Source organism: Populus nigra, chromosome 12, assembly GCF_951802175.1.
Source record: "Populus nigra chromosome 12, ddPopNigr1.1, whole genome shotgun sequence".
Lineage (NCBI taxonomy): Eukaryota > Viridiplantae > Streptophyta > Magnoliopsida > Malpighiales > Salicaceae > Populus > Populus nigra.
The window spans coordinates 13,718,143-13,738,747 of NC_084863.1; the positions used below are offsets into that span (position 1 = coordinate 13,718,143).

A 20,605-nucleotide genomic window follows, 5' to 3' on the forward strand; every position below is an offset into this window, starting at 1 on the left:
ATTTGTGTTCATTTTATTGCATGATATATGTAATTTGGACGGAAATATAAATGAACATGGATGCGAGGACTCAATTGAGAGATATATACTAGTTTGGAGACTTAATTGAGAACATTTATAATTTGGGAACCTAAGGAATTGTGGGTGATTAGTTGGAAGACTAAGTCGAGGATTGCCCTCAAGAATTTTCCAGGAAATTTGGTCTTCTCCTTTTCTTCTAGAAAATTTGACAAAAAGGAATAAAATTTCAGATGCTTGTGCTGAGCTGAATTGGATGACAATTTACGAAGGGGATAGAGATAGAAACTTGAAGAAAAAAAAGGGCAAAAGTTAGCAAACACATTCAATACAGGTAGAAAATCCTAATATCTCAATATATAGTCCCTGAAATAAATAAATAAATATCTTTTAGGCTCTTTAGCTATTAGGCTTTCATAAAAAAAAACTTTGTTTTAATAAATGTCATTTTTTTAATCATCTAGTAGGTGGTGCGGTGTTAAAATCTTGGAATCAAATAATTCGCTCCTCTATAATTTCAAGTTCGAGTATTGTGATTGCTAATAGCTTAATATTAATGGTCATTGAAAACTTACTCTTTTAAAACATTAGTAAAATCATGTATTTGATAAAAATAAAAAAAGAAGCGCGATAAAAATAGGGAAATTGAATTGAATAATAAGATATTAATGAAGATTTTTAAAATATTTTTTCATGAATTTCTGGATGCAATTTTCTTTTAAAAAACAATACATGTGTAATGATTATTGTTTAAAATATTTTTTATTTGAAAAAACATCCAAATAATATTTTTTTTTATATCAACACATTAAAATGATTTAAAAAAAATTAAAAAAATCAAATTTTAACAAAAAAAAAAAGTATATTGAAACTCACTTCTAAGCACCTTCTTAGTGCTAAACAGGTGATATGATTATAGTTATGAGATCTGATTTGAGTAATTGTTTGAAAAAAAAAAGTATAGGTTATAGAATTAACAGGTCAACTCGAGCTAATTATTTTTATTAAAATGATATCATTTTATTATTTATTTTAAAACAAATCATTAGTGTTGATTTAGTTAGGTTTGGATGAATTAACCAAATCACAAAAATTATGATTAGTTCAACTAAGTTTCATTAAGTCTATATTTTGTACAATTTAATTAGAAACCCTAACTAGGTCAGGTTTTAGATTTCAAGTTTTTTGAGTTAATTTGAGAAGTCCATTTAACAAAAATAGATATGAGGATTACTTAAATGGTAAGTAATATTGCAATCCAATTCTAATGGATATAGCTTAATTGATCAAGTCCAAAGTTTATTTTTCCAGTGGTCATCAATTTGAGTGTTATAAATTTTAGAGTCACTGGAGGCTTATATAGTTGTTAATTTCAGGGTCTCGAGGGATCAATCAATATGTGCGTAAGCTAACCAAGACATCCACTGTCAACAAATATATATATATATATTACAATCTTGCTTATGATAATACCCAGTATGCAGTTTTCTTTTCAAAGCTACAGCCGATAGAGAAGTGGTATTGTACAAAGGGAACCTAAAACAGATCAGAGACTGTTTCAGCTGACCTAAAAAAGATCAGAGACTGAAGATCAAGAGAAAGCTGGATAGCAATTTGAAAAATCAACGAAGGGAACAAATTGTGGGCTCAAATGAAAAACAATGAAAGGTCAAAGAATTCTGGGTTCAAATGAGAAACAATGGCCAATGAAAAAAAAAACATTGGTCATCGATTTGGTTTGAAAATAATTATTTTTTTAAGGATTAAGAGAAAATATTGGTATATAATGGAGAAGAAAAGACATTTTTAAAGTATCGTATGCTTTGGATAAATGGTAAGTAACAATATCAAAGAGATGATCGGATCATGGTTGACAAAAGGGAGTGAGTTTTCAATTAATTATACATTTCTACTGTGACCCAATTGCATGAAGAGTCTTTTGTCCAAAAAAATAATAATTGCATGAGAGTCAAATTTTAGGCGAGACTAGATTATTTATTGGCCAGGACCATGCTTGGTTTAGGTTAATTTTTTTTAATGTTGAAAAACTATTTAGATATTGTTTATATTTTTTAATTAGAAAAATAAATAAATTATATAGGGATTGATTTGATATGACTTGGTAGTCCTGACGAGTCTAAATACAAATCAGATATCCGATAAAAACATACTTTAACTCAAAATAAATATTTAAAATGAGATTTTTTTATGAATATTGAGACGATAATATATTTGATCGTATTATGTTAATTCAAATTAATTTGTCAATCCACAAATTAATTTTTATGTGGATTGATAGGTTAATTTCTAATAAATCTAATCTTAAATAATGAAATTAGAAAAAAAAATTGAATTCTAATAATTTCTAATGAATCAATTGATCACCTTTAAAGTAATGGGATGTTTTTAATGCACGCTCTTTTTACAACATCAGGAATATCCCAAGGTCGCTTTTGGGAACAAGTCTCCTCTGTGTGCTCCGTCAAGGACTAAAATTACTTTATAGAAACTTTAGGGACTGAAATGATAACGGAAAAAACTAAAATACATGACCATAAAATCTTAACTAGTACCAGAATGTAATGAATCCTTCGATGACATTCGTAATGACATTAATTATACATAATTTCTCCATGTCAATCAATTAAAAGGACTAAAAAATAAAATAAAAACTAGAATTGAAAAATTAATATATTATAAATTGGAATTATAAAATTAAAAATAAATTAAAATTTTTAGAAAAGAACAAAAATTATAAATCAAGAGAATAAAAACCAAATTTAACATCTTAATAAATCAGAGAATAATTTTGATATTTTGCATGGGCAGTATGATTTTTAAAGAGATAAGAAGAGAAAAAAAAAGAGACTACTAGCATCGTTTAAGAGAAGAGGACTCTTTGTAGCTTCCAATGACATGATGAAAGTTAGTGTTTGGCCGCCAAGAAATGTCATATGCGTCATTCAAAGAAAGTGAATGCCCCCTCACGTGTTAACCCGTGTGTTACACCCACCAGTCACTTTTTTATTGTTGAATAATATTTTATATTTGTTAAAATAGCAAATTGTTATTCAGCAATTCTAATAATAACATAAAAATCAATGTAAAAATATAAAAATAGCTATTGGATTAATAATTAATAATTTTGGTGCGGACTCTTGGGCTCCTGCAATGATCAGAAGTGAAGAAGGAATCGTGCTGGAGCTGTTTCAGCGATTGGTTTCCGGTATCATATTTTACCTGTTTCATGCCAAGAGTGCAGCCTATTCTTTGAACAATATATATAATATTTTGCAATCATAGATTTATATAGAATAGGGGTGAGTAAAAAATCAAAAATCTAAGAAAATAGGAAAAAAACAATTGAAAAAACCAAACCGTGAAAAAAAAAATTAAAAAAAAACCAGCCGGTTCGGTTCGGTTTTATAAGTTTAAAACTGAAAAAACTAAACCGAGCCAAAGCGAAAAAATCAAGCCAAATAGTTTGAACTAGTTTCGTTTCAGTTTTTTTTTTAAAATCAGTTTATTTATTTTTTTTTATAAAAATCCAATCCGAACCGAAAATAATCACCTCTAATATAAACACACACTGCAAATATTCTATATATACAATCAAGAACTAAATTCATTTAATTCTAAAAAAAAAACAGGAGGACCTAAACTCGATTTAAGGGAAACATGGATGGACTGCTTTCCGGACAAAAATAAAATAGAATAAATTGTTGAACAACCATGAAATCAAATGAACTTTTTGGCCACTTTAAGTTAACTTACTCCTAACATTACATGCATGCACGGTGTAGTTTTATCATACATATTTATCTAGGTTGATATTCTTTTTTAATAATTGATATATTTTTCAGAAAAATCTTAGGTTCAGTACTCTTGTCTGCGTTCAATTCATACCAATAAATCTTTTTTGAGTTGATGTTTTTCAATAAAAATATACCGTAATATACTGTGAAATTATGTATTATATTAAAAGGCTAAGTGTCTCTGTTACTATTTATATAGACCCAAAACATTGTGGATTGAAGCAGTGTAATAACAACCCAACCATTGATACAAAGAGTTGCAAGAGCGGTGAGAGAAGGGTGAGATTGTCTTTTCGTTAGGGTGCATTTAGCATTAGAGGGGTAGTTGAGGAGAAAATAGTCAATACAAGTTTTGGTGGGGCTGCAAACCATGAGAGGTAGGCACCTGACGCTGACACTTCTCACACAAGGATACCTGGTGTTTGGGCTGCCCAGCCCTTGCGCGAGGCAGACCTGAGCACCACATGGCACAAGGGCAGCCCTGCCCCTGCGCGGGGCAGACCTAAGCGCCACCTAGCGCTTGGGTCATGGCAAAGGCCCAATTAGCTATGGTAGCCCAAGTGCCACGTGGCACTGTGGCTGCCAAGCCCACAGATTGTCCAAGCGCCGCGTGATGCTTGATTTTCTTTCTTTTGGGTGCAATCCAAACGCCACATGGTGCTTGGATTACCTATACTTTTAGTATAATTATATTAAAAATATTTCTTTTTTAGTATAATTAATGTTTAGAGGATTAATGGTAAAAAATATTATTGTTTGTTTTGTTAATATTGTTTTTTTAGTATAATTAATATTAGAAGAATTATTATATTTTTTTTGATATGATTAGTATTAAAAATATTATCATTATTCTGGTCTTATTAATAGTGTTGATCTCAAAACTATTATTATTAGTTCTATTAATATTATTTGTGTTATAAATTTTATTATTTTTATTATAATTAATAGTATGAATATTAAAAATATTAGTGTTATAAATATTCTTATTTTTATTATAATTAATAAATTAAAAAAACAATTATTATTAATATTAAAAAAACTATATTATAAATTTTTATAATTATTTTTTATAAAAATAAAAAATAAACTCGCCGCCGTATAGCGCGGTCATCCAACAACGATGATGATCTCTGTTTATATCAGGAAAAAAAAAAAAACTTTAAAATTATTATGCGTAGGGTCATATGAACCTTGTTAGGTAGGAAACCTTGAGAAAAATCAAAGCTGTAACATTGAAAAAACCATCGAAGAACTGGCAGCATTGAAGGGAAGCTAGGCCAGTGGCGGCCAAATCGAGGCTGCGGGCTACCTTAGTTTTGCGTATAATATCCATTCTGGCAAGACTTTTCTGCGATGGCTGCTTCCATACGGCGGGAAGTAATGACTGGTTTATAAATAAATACTCTTCATTTCATATGCATTATTTTATATATGAAGAAGAGAAAACACTTGCATTTATACCATTACAACTTTTTTTATAGCTTGATTTGTTGAAATGATTTATATCGTGCTTAGCTTTCATTTTTTTGAATGACATAAGAAGACGCATCGAACATCAAAAACCAGGACAGTAGAAGACGCATTATTTACCCTAATTTTTTAATAAGTTAAAGGGTTTTTCACCTTTAATATTTATAAAAAAATAAGGGGGTAAACAATGTGATTATTGGAAGAAAAAAAAATTGGCTCACAGCTAGCCCTCTTTCATATTATTAGCGCGTGAGCCATGCCTTTTCATGGGCAAGGCACAAGGGCAGCCCTGCTCTCCTCGTTTATTTTTTTAATGTATTTTCAAATCTTGAACTTTTTAAAAATACATTGTTTCATCATTTATTTGGTTTTTAGAGGTTTTTTTTTATTTGATTTTTTAAAAAGCTAATTTTTGTTATCAAACATTTTTAGAAAATAGAGCTATTTTTTTTATTTCAGCCCTATGTGCCATCTCTATTTTTCCTTTTTTAAAATTTTTTTTATATATAAAAAGCAATGCACGTGGTTTGTGTATAACTAAATGAAAAATAATTTTGGAAATGAAAAGCTGTTAAATTCAATGGGGTGGATAATCTAGATCGTGAGTTTGGCAAGTTAACCCGGTTATTTTGAGTTTTTTTTAATTGAATATTTTTATTTCGAATCCCATCCTTCAACATTGAGTTTATTAGGAATCGAGTATCGTGATTTGTTTCAATTTATTTTTTACAAGATTATCATGGTTTCATGAACTGGACCACAAATTTAGTGGATTACCTCGATTTTACCCAATGATACAATATGCTATTGTCTCGGTACTTTTATAAAAAAAATATTGTACAATATGTGTTAGATTTTGAATTCATGATTATTACTTTTTTCTTTTAGAAAACATATTAACAATGCGTTGATATTTTTTTTCAGTTCAAAAAGAAGATTAATCTGACCCACTTTTTGTGTGTTTTTTATTATCTGATTCAATAAAAGATTGATTCCAATAAACAAAATTACTTAACATAATCGGATCCATGTTTATATTACAAAAATCATATATCTCAATACACATTTATATCTCAATTTAGTCTCTAGTCATTGTTAATAAGTGTTTTTTTTTTACATTTATTATCATATATGATTATTGATTTATTTAATTAAATGCATGAATAAAGTTTTTGGTTTGTGACTACAATTACTTGGTGTCAAAAAACACATTATAAATGCTTGCACATTTATTTTTTGCGCTGAAAATCTGATCCACAACAAAATGTGAGAAATATAGTTAGTATTGTTTTTATGGTGTTTGTTGCCATAATTATTTATATTTCTATATAAGTTATGTTAGTGGAATGAGAAATCTTAAATTAAGTTTAGGGACAAGATGTAGGCATGACAAACCAAGATAAATCCTTGTATTTGATATCTCTAATCCTACACTATTTACTCTAATGTGCTATGCTAATATCTTGCAAGTTTATCATCTTTATGTATTTGTTGCCATAATTGTTTTATATTTCTCAATGAATTGTGTTTTGTTTTATCAAAGCTCATGAAACAATAAAGTGTTGGTGTAGCGGTTAAAGCACTACTATATTCCGATAAAAATAAAAATACAAGTTTGATTTCTAGAAAATGCACTTATTGAGAGGGGAAGTCACAAACTCCAAATATGACTAGTCTTATCTTTTAAAATTGTATGACAATACCCAAATAGAAAGAAAAAAAAAGCTCATGCACCCATCCCTCTGGACCAAGTGTAGAATATAGATAAATATTATATTATTCTCAAGGTCAGGAAACATGAATTTTAAAGATTATTTCAAAAGTGAAAGAATTTGGAGCTTTATTGTACTATCTTTTGTTTTTGAAAAAACTTATAATAATTTGTATTAGTATATCTAATATTATAAAATTAATTGTTTTTTAAAGTATATCTTATTTAGAAAAATATTAAAGTTATATTTTTTTATTTTTTTTAAAAAATTTACATTTGACATCAACATATTAAAATAATCTAAAACAATAAAAAAATAATAATTTCAAATAAAAAATTATTTTTCTCACAAATTTTTTTTTTTCAACTGGTGTATAGCAACATTGTATGTTATGCCCTATGATCTGGGAACGAAAAAAGAGAGAGTAGAAAAGGGTAGTTTGGTCTTTTGGCTGTGCGAATATCCCTTCTTTTTTAAACCGGTAGAAATATACGGAAATAGAAAGTGAGGAAATATAGGAGGTCACCTGAACCAATAAGAGCAAGGCAGCTGGCTAAAAACGATAGAACCACTGCACGCATGAAAATAATAAGTAGAGTGAATTATAATACCGTCCCTATTCTTTTAATTTCATTATAATGTGATCCCTTTGGTTTAAGCTACTATATTTAATCTCGGTTGATTAAAATAAATTAATCATTATTAATAAATAAGGAGGTCTTGGAAATATAAAATAAAACTAAAAAAAGCATCAATAAATCAATGGTTAACACAATTTAAGGAGAAAAATAACAAGGTTTCTAACTAAAGAGACTAAAATGAAGAGTTCATGAAAATATAGGGATGAAAATATAATTTACTCAAACATTACAACATGCTACAAACAACTACTTTAGGTTTATAACGTCTACCACAACAACATTCACTTCCCTCACTTTCCTCCTCTCGCCGCACAGCCAATCTTCCAAACTCCCACTCTCAGTCACTGCCACCTCTCTCTCTCTCTTTCTCCGCAAGTAGCAAAACACAGAGGTACATCTTTCTTTCTCTATATATTTGCATGTAAATGTCTATATATTTTAGCTTTCTCTCCTGACTTTGAATTTAGCTAATGCTTGTCCTTCTTTTTATAGGCTGCTTGCTCTGTTTCTTGTCGTGTTAAAGTCTTGTGTTCTTTGTTTTCTTTGGCTTGATGGGCCCAACCTCTTAACCACAGCTTAAAAAATGCACTTGGATTTTTGTGAAACAGCTTGATCACTTGTTGTTTGTTACAGATGTCACTGTGTGCTGCACACGGGAATGTCTAGGTGTGTAATTTTGTTTAGGTTGTTTTGACAAGCTGATTGCTGCGGCATGTTTCATTGCGGGGTGCGAGTGGAATTGTGCTGTGTTTTCAATTTTTTGTGGTTATTTAGAGAAAATTAGTGGCGGGATTGTAGTAAAGCTGGGTTTTTTGAGCTTCGTTTTGCTGTTCTAGCAGCATGTTCTAAATATACACACACACGCTTATCATATTTGGCACTTCTGCTATGTGTTCAGTAAATGTACAATTTGTGTCAGGTTCTGTGCTTAACTTGGATAAACTTATCCTTAAGAAGCATCCTTGCTATTTATGTGTATATATACCTGTAAGTAGAAAAGGTGTATATTCGTAAGCTTTGTTCTTGCTATTTACGTGTATATATCTGTAAGTAGAAAATGTGTATCTTCGTAAGCTTTGTTCTTGCTATCTGCATTTAATTGTTTCGTTGACTTTTCTTTCTTTCTTGGAGAGCTCTAATCTTTAGGAACTAGTCTTTTGCTCTTGTGAGAGTGAGCCTGTCGGCCCTCTTGTTACTCAAGGAAAAATTAGCCCTGGCCTCATTTTTTCCTCCTGAACGTGTTTTCAACGAAATTTTACCTTACCAAATTCTCCTCTTCAGAGATGTTAGCGCACCTATCAGGAATTCTATACATTGTGACTAAAAATCAATTAGTTTGAGAATGTTATGTATAATTAAGCTTTAAAACATCCTATGAAAGAATGAAATGGAAACCTGTTTGATTGTTGAAGTCCTGGTGAAATTTGATAGTTACCACTTACCAAGTGCCAAGTGCATGACTTGTCTATTCCAGAATATAAAGTCCCGATTACACAATCATGCATCTATCTCTCTACATTTCTCTAAGTTGGCTGGCACAGAATCAGCATTTAATTTTAAGATACGCAGGTTGATTTCTTTTATAATGATGTTATTCTTGGTGAATCAAATTTCTCTTGCTGCTATTTTTTGATGTAATAATCGAAAATTTCCCCTGCATGTTGGAATTAGTCTTTGCAAATTGAATTGACAACTGAAAGCTAATTTCTTTTCCCATTCGATGCAATTCAATAAGCTTATGCCTCTATTGTCTTCTATTGCTCCTTAGTCCCATTTTTTAAACTCGTCATTCTTATGTCACTCTAGAAAATTCCTATGATTTTTCTCTTATTTTCAGTAAATTTACTTTCTTAATCTTTGTTGTGCTTCTTGTCTTGTTCTGTTCCGGGCTGAACTTGAAAAGAAATTTGTTCAGTATGCTATTTGAAATGATTAAATTGATTCGCTAAGATATGCTGGTTCAATCTTTTCTCAGACTAATTATGAAGGAATTTATTTTAGAGCAGTGGTCATTAATGAGTCAAAGTGAGCTTGGCTAAGATTCTATGGTTCCTGCACAACCAGTGATGGATATCAAACCAGATTGTAAACTGCAAAATTCTACTAACATAGTGATTGATAGAGAGAATAAAAATGTCCAGGATACATCAGACGGTCTGGGTTTAAGGTGCAAGAATGAATGTGAGGAAACTATTAATCAGGTAAACACTCTGTTGGATGCAAAAGCTACAATTCCAAAGGACTTTGACGATGTTGAAGTTGATATAGTTACGTGTACAAAAATTAATGAGACCAAATCAGCTTTAGTTGAAGATCCTGATGCAACTGAATATTCAAGCTCATTTGCCGACACTACTTCTGATCCTGAGAAATGCTCTGGACTAAGCGAAGCTGAAATGGAATCACAGTTTTTTGGTGACAGTGATTTGGCATCCCCATATGATGATGCATTTAGTAGCATCTTTCAGACAAGGTGTGTTTTGTTTCAAATTCATGATCTTTTTGTCTCTTTCTTGGCTATTGTTTCGGCTGTGGAAATTTTGTACACAAGAACCACATTTGTGTTCTTGTATGTAGCTTTTGCTATGTTCAGTTAATTATTTTGTAAGTACAATGTATGCGAGGATTGAGCCAATGCTAACATTTTTATTTATCTGTAAAGCTTTAGTGGGTAAATTATTTCTCATCACCTACATGATATATTTAGAGAAGCTGAGCTCTTAGGGCTTCGGTTGCTTTTGAACCATAGCTGTCTTGATAGAGGAATTTGTTATCTGGGGAACAATCTTTTTTTTTTAAGGCTAAAAAGCTGTTAGAAATGATTTGTACAATGCTGTTCTAAAGTCGAGAGCATTTTCATCTAGATGCAATAACCTATATCCCTATGATTTTCTCATCACCTACATATATGATTTTTTCACATTATTTTATGTCTACAGTTTGGATTTCTCATGCAATTTAATGTTTTGCTGCTGAAGGAGCTTTTAAATTCAACTGCCATCTTTTGTGTTAAATTACACAGCACTTATTCAACATTTCTTACTTCCATATAGGAAGAAGAAGTTAACAAATCATTGGAGGAATTTTGTTCGTCCTCTAATGTGGCGCTGCAAATGGACAGAACTCAAAATCAAAGAAATTAAGTCTCAAGCATCAAAATATGCTAGAGAAATTGCAGCATGTGAACAGAAGAAGCATTCAGGAATTTATCAATCTACATTTGAAGGTTTTTGTTCAAAGTCCCTGCCATTTTCAAATGAGTGTTACAGAAGAAAGGCTGTAAAGAGGAGGAAACGCAAGAGAGTTGAAGACACAAATGATGCAGCATCATACATGACTCATCATAACCTTTTTTCTTATCTGGGTATAAGCTTCATCTTTCCAAGTTGCATATGGTCTTTTTGCTCTTTGCTCCTGCTCTCTTTTCCCTCAAAGTCCTTTGACTCCACTTTGTGATAAATTGCAGAAAACAAGAAATCCAATCCAGAGGGCACTTCTATGATTGATGATTTTAGCAATACAGGTAAAGTTTGCTACGATTTGATTTTGTTTCTTCTTTGTAGCTTCTGTACATTCACGTGGATTTTCATGTTATGCATCCTTTTTGGCCTCTTGTTCTGTACTCCCTATTTCCCTGTAAAGGTTGGACACACTTTTTTAAATAATTAATATTGATACTGGTTGCTGGCTATTTGTAATCTTGAACAGCAATCACAGACCAACATGTTGATGGTAATGATAAATCTGGCGTTGACAATGACGAAATGTTTATTGAGTTTGGAGATGGTGATAAATCCTTGGAGCAGGTCCTTCGGAAAATTGAAATAGTGCATTCTCGGGTTCACAAGCTGAAGAATCAACTTGACATGTTGATGTCAAAGAATGCCTCCAAGTTTTCATCCTCTGAGAATCTGAGCCTTCTTGCAGCATGTGATGCACAGACTAGCTCTGCTCCTAGTCCTACATTCTCTGCTGGCAATGGAGAAACTATATCAGCAGGAGCTATTTATCCTGCAACTCAGAGTATTCCTGGATATGATATTGGAGATCTGGTTATGCCTGAAAGTGCCATGTCTGGTTTTGGTGAGGCTGTTCATGTGCCTGATATTATTGAAAGCACAGTGGGACTTTTGTCTGATGCTGATGTTACCTTCCATCAGCCACAAATTGGAGATTCAAGCGAAAATGTAAGAATCGTTTATAATCAGTATTGTCTTACTCCATACACTTATTACAGTACTTTTTAATGAGATGTCAGTGCGGCACTGGTTGATTGAATGTGATACAAAAATCGATGTATGTTTCCTTAAATATAACAGTATGATATAGCATAGTCACTGGCTGCATCATGAGCTTTCTTTTTTAAATGTACTATGTGAATTTAGGATTTCCATTATTTTTTTCCATCATATATACATGCTTTTAAATTTCTTGAACCTAATCTATTTCTCCAAATTCTGTCTGAACTTTATTTCATCTCTGGCATTCTGGCTCTTTTGCAATCTTTTCTTGGGTTCATCACCCTTAGGATTCTCTTTAAAAATCACTATGTAGTTAGATAACTGCTCTCCAATCAAATTGCTTACACTGAATCTGTAAGCTGTTTTGGATGTTCCTTCTGATTTGAGAGGACCGTACTCCTTGAGTTAATGACCTCAATAGAGAATCCAATAACTACTTGGGTAAAATAAAATCACTTAATGTACATGGTACAATGTGCAGATTGTGGATAATGTCCTGATACAAAATCAAGCAGCTGAAGGAGAGCAAGACACTTTCATGGCGACAAATGTTCAACTCATCGAAAAGCATCATGAACCAGAGAGAGGCGAAGAAGGAGAAAGCAGCGATCCTTTTCTAACTCCAAAATCCGAACCTGATTCAATGGAAAAAAACATGGGGTCTCAGGGGCAATCAGTTCTCAAATCATGTTTGGCCTCCGATCTCCAAATTCCCAGAAACAAGAGAAAGCGAGGGGAACGAAAAGCTGGTTCAGGTGGTTGGAACAAGAAATGTTCAGGTGAGCCTGATAGCCAATGATATGTTCAAATTCTTTATCGATACTGGCTCTACAAGTTTCCATCGCACAATTTTCAAGCTGCTGGAAGTGGTACTCTGTGCACAAGGCAGATGAAGTACCTTCACCTCGTTAATGAACTTGTATCCTAATAAAATTCAGTCCAATAGTAGCAGCATGTAGCAGGTCGCAGAACTCACTAGTTAAGAACAGGTAGTTTGTTTGATGCCGCAAATAGGATCAGTCCCGGAGCCTAACTTGTATGACCACACTTCCTCTGTACATTAGGTATGCACTTTTTGTGCTAGATTTAGTTAGAAATCACATGGAAGGAGTTGATAGATTCTGACAATTGGTTTGCATTTTGTTTTTAGTGATGTCACTGTAAACGATGGTTGTTTGTACACACACAAATACAGATATCTATCTCCTTCGCAGATTTGTTGAGAGCTTACTATGTCAAATTTTGTTTTTCTGACCGAATCTGAATGACTGATGAAATTCTACGTTCCTGATATATGCATAGATAATTTAACCAAAATCTGCTGTCTCTGGAACTGTAACGAGTCAGGACCATGAATGGTGAAAATCATAGTATGCCTAGAAATTTGGTTAATGACCTGCACAATTGCAGCACTTGAAAATTGTTACTGTAACCCATGTCTAGGTAATAGGCTAAGGAGATAAAGAAAACATGCCATGATGGGTCAGAAGAACTATGGAGTTTTTCGAACTGCACAATATGATGGTGGTGATAAAACTGGAGAGATTGGAACTTAGTAAGTAGTTATCTGTGATTCATCTCACCAATAGCTCAAATTATCCGCAAGGAACATTTGACATGGATGTAAACTAGTGAAATTGTTGCCAAAAACCTGAAATTTTAAGTGATCTAAGAATTACTACTGCTAAACAATCATCAAAGTGCTAAGGCTGTGTTTCTCACGTTCTTAAAGCTACATCCATAGCAAGTATGGTTAGTTTTGTGTTTTGTCTGATGCAAAAAATATCACTAAAAGTGTTTCAACATCTCTGCCCTTTAATGTGGCTGTAAATGGTAAATTCCGCGCAGCAGTGAAGGAGGGGGTTCTCAGAGTTGCAGGCTTTGGTGCGGGCTCAGGTGGTTCCAAACACTTGATGAGTGTCAGGACCATGCGCGTGTAAGTATCTCAGATGCACTGCAATAGCATCCTTCTTTTCATGTGAATGAAACTTAAAGAAGTTACAACTCTTTAAAAAAACAGGCAAAAGAGACCTTGCATCATTTGTCCATGGATATTAGCCGGACAGGTTGATGGATTCATCTGGAAAATTTATATTTCAATACTTATTCAGGTCGGGTCGGTTTTAATTTGAACTGTTTTTAATATTCACCTAGCCAAACTTGAATGATTCAGTGAGACGACTCGGTTAAATTTAATACAACTCGATCGGTTCAATACCAAGAGTTTTTTATATAAAAAAATAATATTATTTTAAAAAAATAACTAATTAAGGTTAATTCGATGACATGTGAATTAACTCAATAATCTAATAATTCAAATCTTTTTTCAAGTCAAATCTCAATTTGAATTGAATACGAGAAAACCTCGTCGCATTTCATGAATCGCACATTAAATTCAGAAATAATTTCATATTTAATAGGTAAAGTGATGAACCTTGTAAAGTTAATAGTCCCTTTATAACTTTCTTCTTCTTCTTTTTCTTCTTGATGTGTGAGATCACATTTACAACCCAAAGTGGACAAAATGATGTCTCTGGTCTACAATGTACAAAAGCAAAAGATGACTGGAAACCCTAATGCCCTTTTTGACCTAAAAAAGTATCAGTGACTCAATGACCTAAAAAAGTTAAATCCCGATTTTTTCTTTATTTGTGTGTAAATTTTTGGACAACTTAAATACATCGAAACTAGGTTAATCTTTTTGATCAAATTAGTAAAAAAGAATACAAATATGGTTTAATGCAGAGATTCAAAGAAATATTCTTGTAATGTGATCTTAAAAGGCTTATAAGACTTAATTTATCCATGCAATCCGTGCTCTAATCCACCATTCTTTGAAGATTTTGCCGAACCAACCCTACCTCTCATAAATATTAGCCCTTTTGCCAAAATAAAAAACCATAATTTCTTTAAAAAATTGGAGCAATTAAAATTCATAAAAATCCCAGTATTTATGTACACTTTACTCAGATGAAATGGCATGCAATATATAATCCAACATCACCAAATCATCATGCATGTCTTTTCCTCCTTGCAGTAGCTGTTGGAGTTCTGGATATAACATGAGCCATGATGCCCACTCCTCAGTTCTTAGCTCAACCCTTTCGCCACTTGAGCCATCACCACATATTAAGTGTTCAAATTTACTCCATTTGATTGAATAATGTAAATTTCTAAACCCCAAAAAAATAACTTAATTGATCAGGTTTTAAGTTTATTTTTTAATAATTATAAGTTTATAATTATTGGAAGCTTATATGATTATTAACTTTAAAATTCATAAAATTAATCGAGATATATATAAATTAGCACAGATACTACTTATGTTAATAAAAAACAAAAAAAAAAGTGAATTTCTACACATTTAAATCTACCTAAATCTCTCTCACCATTAGCCCTATTTGCCCATGTCGTTGGCAATTTTGTGTTCGTTTAATTTGTTCTCTTCTTCAGGGTAGAGCTAATGTATTTCCACATGTCCAACCCTAAATTTATGCTACTAGCTTGCTCCAATCAACTACGTAATATCCTTTAAATCTTTTCTTAGAATATATTGTTTTTTTATGTTTTAAAAATAAATAATTTTTTTTAATTTAAATTAATATATTTATTATTTTTATATCGTTTTAATGTATTGATATTAAAAATAAATTTTTTAAAAATAATATTTTAATATATTTTTCAAATAAAATATACTTTAAAAAACTAATATTTTTATATTTTTAAACACAATTCCCTGTATGATAGATAATTCGACAAAGACACAAGACAACATTGTATCCAAAAACACATCTTTTTGTGGTCCAAAGTACAAAATTATGGAAACAAATACGACATAAATTGTCGAGGATCAATGGAAGTCATGGAGACTTGTTGAGTTGTAGAAATCAGAGATACAGAGAAAGGATTGCTGTGCCTTCTGCCTGTTAACGTACGATTTAGGGTGATGGTAACAGCACTGCAGCAGCAGATCATTTTCAATACATATTGAGGGATGATGCTTGATATCATATTACCTCTTAATTGAAAGAAGAAGAACCCTAGATGCCTGCAAGTATGACCTGTTCTGTTCGACCTTTTTGCCAGTTAAATTGAAAAGATCTTCATGATTGCTCATGACCTAGCCATTTGAATCTAGCATTCTGTAAGTGCCCTCAAGTTTATTTGATTATGCTTCAATTTAATACTTGTTTTTTCTGAATTCGGGAACCTCATCCCTTGGAAAGCATACTTTGTGGGTTTAAATAAGCAAGTAAAATTACGGCTGTTTTAGGTTCTTACAAAAAATACACATTCTGACTCGAACTCGAGACCTGCTATGCAAATCTCAAGCTCTTTGTCATGTCACGTCTCATTGGGGACACTTCAATTTAATACGCTGATTACACATCCACAAAAGTCATTTGTAACTAATCAGACCAATTAATTTTATAATAACATATATATGATGTTAAAATTGATTTAGTTTAATGGTTGAAACTGATGAACTCGTGATTCAGAGTCTAATCCACATTAAATTTTGATTTAAATCTATTTTAATATTGATTCGTGACCCTATCAAAACAGTCTAGAATCAAGATTAAAGAATTGAAAAAAAACATGAAAACTATGTTTTGATTAAAAAAAAATAATAATAATTAAAAGATGAATACAAGTTGATGGACTATGATTAAGGGGGCATTTTTAATGTTTCAGCAGCAGCAAGTAGCTGTATGTTAGCCCACCTTCTTCAACTTTATGGGTCACCAAACATCACCCTATTTTTATATTTGTCTTCTTGGCTGAAACTTTAGAACATTCTAAAGTGCACAATGTTTTGATTTTAATATATTAGGAGTTTTTCTGCCATTTGTTTTTATATATATAAATAAATCCATTAACATTGTCATTAATTGGACTCGTGAAAAGCTATATTGGTTAAGGAAATAAATAAAAAAATTTAATGTTTTCAAGTCATTTTATGTACTAATGTTAAAAATTTATTTATTTTTTTATTTTAAATTAATATTTTTTTAGTATTTTCATATCATTTTAATGCACTGATGTTAAAAACATTTTTTTAAAAAATAAAATATTATTTTAATATATTTCCGAATAAAAAATATTTTAAGCAATCATAAACACACTTACAAACGCACCTTACCCATAACATGTTTTCTCTTTAATTGTTTAATTTTGGTGGGAATAAATATAATTTTATTTTTATTTTTTATGGTAAGTGGTCCATCCATGTATGAGTGGATCTTACGTAACCCTCCAATTAATTCGACAAATAACATAGGCTTTTGGAAACATATTAGGAGATTCCATTTATTTATTTTATTTTTAATAATCTGAAAAGGACCTTTAAATTCTTGTTCTTGGATTCTTCCGATCTTGGCGATGAAAGAACTATAAAGTAGACAACAACTCTCATCCCTCCTCAATCCTAAAAGGCATCCCATGTTTATGTCTTTAGATTCTTTCTCATATTCGTGTGCGCATTATATATATATATATATATATATATATATATATATATATATATATATATATTTTAAAAACCTATACTGCTGAACGAGTTTGTTTATTACTCGAGATTTTATTTGTTTTTGTATTTTAAAAATATTTTTTATTTTTTTCTTTATTCTAACACTATCCATGTATGTTACAAATTCCATGATTTCCCCCACTCTCACGTGAAAAGACAGGGTGTGAGGCTGGTGATTTGGAAATTATAATTGGAGTTTAAAGTTTTTGTTTTTTTGAAATATATTAAAATAATTTTTTATTTTAAAAAAATTAAATTAAAAAAATAATAATTTCAACCGCGATTCCACGTAGCCTCGTATGCATTGATTGCAAAACCACAATCATGCTCGGCATCTGGCAAAATGGTATTCTGATCCGGTGGCTGGCATCACATGGATACTGTATCATTGTCATCGGGCCCACTATCCTTGTCGAAGAAAGAGGTCCTCCAGGGGCAGGGACCATGCTGCAATATATTATGGGGTACCTTTCATTGCCCTGGCCTTTGTTGGGCTGTTGCCCATCACTGATAGCCCTACGGCAACACATTGAGGGTAAAGGACACGCTCTTGAGCTCTTTAAAAATCAAGAAATCATCCTCTTGTGGGGTAGTTGTCTGTTTAAGGGTCTCTTTTAGCCCATTCCTTTAGCCATCATCGCATTTTTTGCACGCCCTACCCCAAAGATTTAGCCGAATAATGCACACAAGAAAAGCAAAAAAATTGCATGTAGTCATCATGCTTATATGGTTACCAAATTGGCCCAAATCCCCCGGGTAAGGGCTGATAGGTCAACTCATCAATCGATTATTTTTTAAATTTTATTTAAAATAAAAAAAATTAAAATTAATCTAATTAAGTATTATTTAAGTTTGATCAAGTTAATATCCATCTTAGTTAAAAAAAATTGAGGCAAATCAGTAAGGTTTAATAACTATAATTATGTTTTGTTTTGTTTTCCTAATACTGGTGAGATTTTGATCAAGAAAATAAGTCATGATGACTAAGAAGAATTATAGGTATTCCATTGTAATATTATGAAAACAATATAGATAATTTAAATTTAGCAAGATCATTAGTATAGAATAGGAGGGAATTCAAGTCTCTCCATGGACCTATTTTCTTAATCCTGAATTTAATTTTTTATCCTTACTTGTAAAATAGCTTTTTTGTGTTGCTATTTTTATATCAATTCTTTGGAATAACTTTTCTTATACCAAGCTCCTACATCAATATATATATATATATATATATATATATATATATATATATATATATAAAATCTGTTTTGATGAGATTGATTGGAATGGTTCAACCTTCTTGTTCCCTTTCTTGGTTTTTGCTTTTGTTCTCGGTTTTTATTTTTTTTTGGAACTAAATTTTCATTCCCTTGCAAAATAAGTTATATTACGATGGTGTCTGAGATTGCAGTTCAATTATTTTTTATATATTTTTAATTTTTTATATGTTTTTAAATCGTTTAAAGTGCTGATATTAGAAATAATTTTTTTTTAAAATCTTAATTTATTTTTTTAATAAAAAAACTTTAAAAAACAACATTTAACACTCTCCCGACGAGTCACATACATCTTGTGACTTTATATTATGAATTGAAGCTCATAAATATTCACAATAACTTGTCCAAGGAAGATGGGCATGACATTCCATGGTCTTATTTTTACAATTCCAAGAACATAAAATGTTAAAGGGTGGAAAGAAACCGGGTCAGTTCAGACTTCAGACCAAATATTAAGCAAGATTGACTAAGACTAGGTACAAAGTCTTGAATCATAATCAATTTCTTTGTTCTTTACGCGAACAACATGAGAGAACAAAATAAAACAGAACCCAAACTTGCAATTTGGTGATGAATTATGGGTCTCTAATCCATCTTTATTTCACTGTATTAATTACTAGGTCAAAGAATAAAATCAAAGTAGACTCACAAGATCAAATTTAATTTTGGGGGGACCAAGTCGTGTATGAACTTGACAGATGTATCCTAGGTTTATATTGGGCATAGAGAAGAGTCACCTTAAAATTAATTTTATTTGATTTGATTTCATTGATTAAACAATTAATCTGTGTTCAATTAAATTGATTAAAATTTATATTAATTGTTTTTATTAATACAGGTATCTGGATTAATTTATGTGCATCTCAACTAATTCTATGAATTCTAAAATTAATAAATATGTAAGTCTCTAGTGATTTTGAAAGGACTCGAACTCCTATCCATTAAAAAAAAAATTCAAAATCTAACCATTTAGCTCATAAAATTAATTAATTTTTAAATGTTCAATTCATAACTTGAGTGTTGTGCCGTATAACTATATATGCTATGATTTAGAAATAAATAATACTTGGAGAGCTTATTAAATGGCATTTGGCCCGACAAAATTCACCTGATTATTGAATATTTCATTTCCAAATATGAGGCAAGAAAAGATGTAAAGAGTTTTCTAAAACTTAATTTATTTTCTTTTTTGCACCACTGCATGTCAAATGCACCTTTAACTCCCAGTTACCTGTGCGTGTGTGGGAGAGTTCACACCTTTCCTGTGCATAATTTTATAATAAATAATTTATGGATTTTTTTTAAAACATAATTTATATTTTTTAAAATGCCATATAATTATTTTTCATTTATAGTAATAATTACAATAACTAATCATGCATAGGTAATTTTGTTTTTTTTTTGTGCTGCAATTTGTTTTTTAATGGTTGCATATTTATGTTATTTTCTTTTTATTAGAGAGTGTGGAGATGATTTGTTTTTTGAGTTGATGTTGTCTTTGTAATGGCCTTTCCGTTCTCAATGTTGTTTTAATTGTTTTTGTTGTAAGGTTAATTTCTCGTCATGATTTTTTAATTTTTATATCATAGCTCAGCTTTCTGTAAGATTTAGTATTTTCTCTATTAATTTACTCGTGTTTATCTAATAACTAAGTATTTCTCCTCACCAAAAGATTTTCTCATACTTTCCCATGTTATGAATACACAAATAGAAAAAACATGATTTATACAAACACACAAATTATTATATAAATCAATCTCAATTTTTTATTAATTCAAAATGATAAATACAAGTATGTTAGTGTGTGCTACGCTCAAAATTTCATGTTATACACAAAACTAGTATCTTGCATAATTAAAGCTCCCCAGCTTATTTATAAACTGATATATAAAATGTTACAA

The 20,605-nt window shown here is 31.0% G+C and overlaps 1 protein-coding gene across 1 annotated transcript; it reads left to right on the forward strand.

The window, feature by feature from the left end:
- The first annotated feature begins 7,932 nt into the window (after positions 1 to 7,932).
- LOC133669145 (uncharacterized) lies at positions 7,933 to 13,122 on the forward strand. The gene is made up of 6 exons (XM_062089182.1): positions 7,933 to 8,047; positions 9,632 to 10,129; positions 10,710 to 11,020; positions 11,123 to 11,179; positions 11,365 to 11,843; positions 12,379 to 13,122. The coding sequence occupies exons 2-6, from the start codon at positions 9,702 to 9,704 to the stop codon at positions 12,694 to 12,696; spliced, it is 1,593 nt and encodes a 530-aa protein (XP_061945166.1). The 5' UTR covers positions 7,933 to 8,047; positions 9,632 to 9,701; the 3' UTR covers positions 12,697 to 13,122.
- Positions 13,123 to 20,605: the final 7,483 nt, after the last annotated feature.